Below are 1,788 nucleotides of genomic sequence, written 5' to 3'. Positions count from 1 at the left end.
GTAATCCCTCATACTCCGTCAGCGCTCCGCCCCGCTGCGCTCCAGACCGGCTGCTCAAAGCAAAGCCTACAGCCTCCACTGAGGCTCCCTCCGTCCGCTCCGCTCTGAGTTCCTTGGAGATCGTAGAGGGCATGCGCCAGATGATTACATTTAAAGCAGCAAAACATGCGGAAATGATCCAAGGTTTCCGCGGATCATTAAAAATAATTACAATTCATTAATTTTTGGGGATTTTTTCATTAATTTCATTAATTTTTTATGTGATTTTGGGGTAACAATCAACATATACCGAACCGAACCGAAAACCATGACCACGAAACCGTGAACCGAACCGAACCGTGGATTTTGTGAACCGTTCCACCTCTAATTGAGATGCATACAGAAGAGGCTTTTCGTTCTGAAATACCATATAGAATGCCTAAATAACTAGATTCCTCCACACTGCTGTAGAAGATCATCCGCTGTTATCATTAACATTTAATCAGTGGCAGCTGGCCATTAGAGGGCGCTAGGGCGCCACCTCACCCACCCAATGACCCTGATTAAGACATAAAAAAAAAAATGTTTATTATCAATTGATTTTAAATAAAAAAAATTCTAAATAAGTTAATATATATATTTTTAGATGTGCAGACAGATATTTAATTTTTAATTAATAGTAAAGCTTCAGCAATTTTTCGTCGGATTGGTGGCGTATTTTCGCCCAAAGGTGGAGGAGGAGAGCTGTGACCTCAGGTGACAGGAAGTGTATTTGCTCACAACCACCTTTTTTTGTTTTTTTTATAAAGTATTGTTGGCTTAGTTACTTCGTAACTTAGTATAAGTGTGATTTGTTTTTGGTCTACATCTATTTTGAATTTATAGCCCCCTCGGAGAAAACTCCACCAGCCGCCACTGCATTTAATGCTAGTTAGGCTGTCAGGATGGTAAAACCCTTCATTTGGTTTGAAAGGGAGTAACTTCCTCCCACAGGACCAGGCTGGTTTAGTGTTAATAAAAAAAAACACCCTTTAAAAATGTTTTCTTCACTCGGTTATTTTTCTTGATATCAAAAAAAAAAACTGTGATAATCTCAAACATCTGATCGTGATAAAAATGCAAAAACAAATAATTGATTTGGTGGCAGACTTCTCAACAGATCTGTTAGAAATCAGAAAGCTCCAAACACATGAATTTGACAGATCGCCATGTTTTTATCTTTAATTCATATAAAGATTTAGGGAATACGTGACGTATGAGAAGCACATTACCATCTTTCCAAAGCTCTGCCACAAACTTGTCTGTTGACTGATGGAGAAGAGTCGCCACGTTGTCATTGAGAGGATCCATGTTCTTCATCAGCCACTCATCTGCCTTGTAGTCAACCTGCACAATAAACAGCCTTTGATTTAGTAAAACGCAAAGAAGTAAAGTAACTATATGATGTTTTTATGAAATGCAGCAGTTTGAGTCATTCAAGGATATTTTAAAATGGAATAAATCTATGATGGAATTTTTTAAAACTCTTTGTGGATCATGAGCATAAAGTATTAAGTATTTTTGTGTATAAAAAAAACCCCCCAAAAAACACAAACAAAATCTAAATGTTTAGAAACTACGTTCGGGCTTCTGACTACGTGTGAATTTGCATCTAGAGCTACAACCCAGTGAAGAAACCATCACCTCCATCTAACCAACACCTCCCAGAACCAAATGGTCCTTTCAGAGAAAAATGGAAACAAAAGACAATCAGAAAGTAAATGAAGTTCCTGACGAAAAAGTGAGACGATCAGAGAACCAGAATAAAAC

General features: G+C 38.0%; 1 protein-coding gene across 1 annotated transcript in view; it reads right to left on the bottom strand.

Annotated features, from left to right (window-relative positions):
- LOC107104536 (myosin-10-like) overlaps positions 1-1,788 on the bottom strand; it is a 68,814-nt gene that overhangs the window by 33,293 nt on the left and 33,733 nt on the right. The window contains exon 13 of the mRNA XM_015404548.1: positions 1,251-1,365. Within this exon, the coding sequence (XP_015260034.1) occupies positions 1,251-1,365 (115 nt within the window). The remainder of the gene's footprint in view (positions 1-1,250; positions 1,366-1,788) is intronic.

The sequence above is a fragment of the Cyprinodon variegatus genome, unplaced genomic scaffold (assembly GCF_000732505.1).
Source record: "Cyprinodon variegatus isolate N-32 unplaced genomic scaffold, C_variegatus-1.0 Scaffold1782, whole genome shotgun sequence".
Taxonomy (NCBI): domain Eukaryota; kingdom Metazoa; phylum Chordata; class Actinopteri; order Cyprinodontiformes; family Cyprinodontidae; genus Cyprinodon; species Cyprinodon variegatus.
This window is presented reverse-complemented; position numbering and strand designations above follow the sequence as displayed.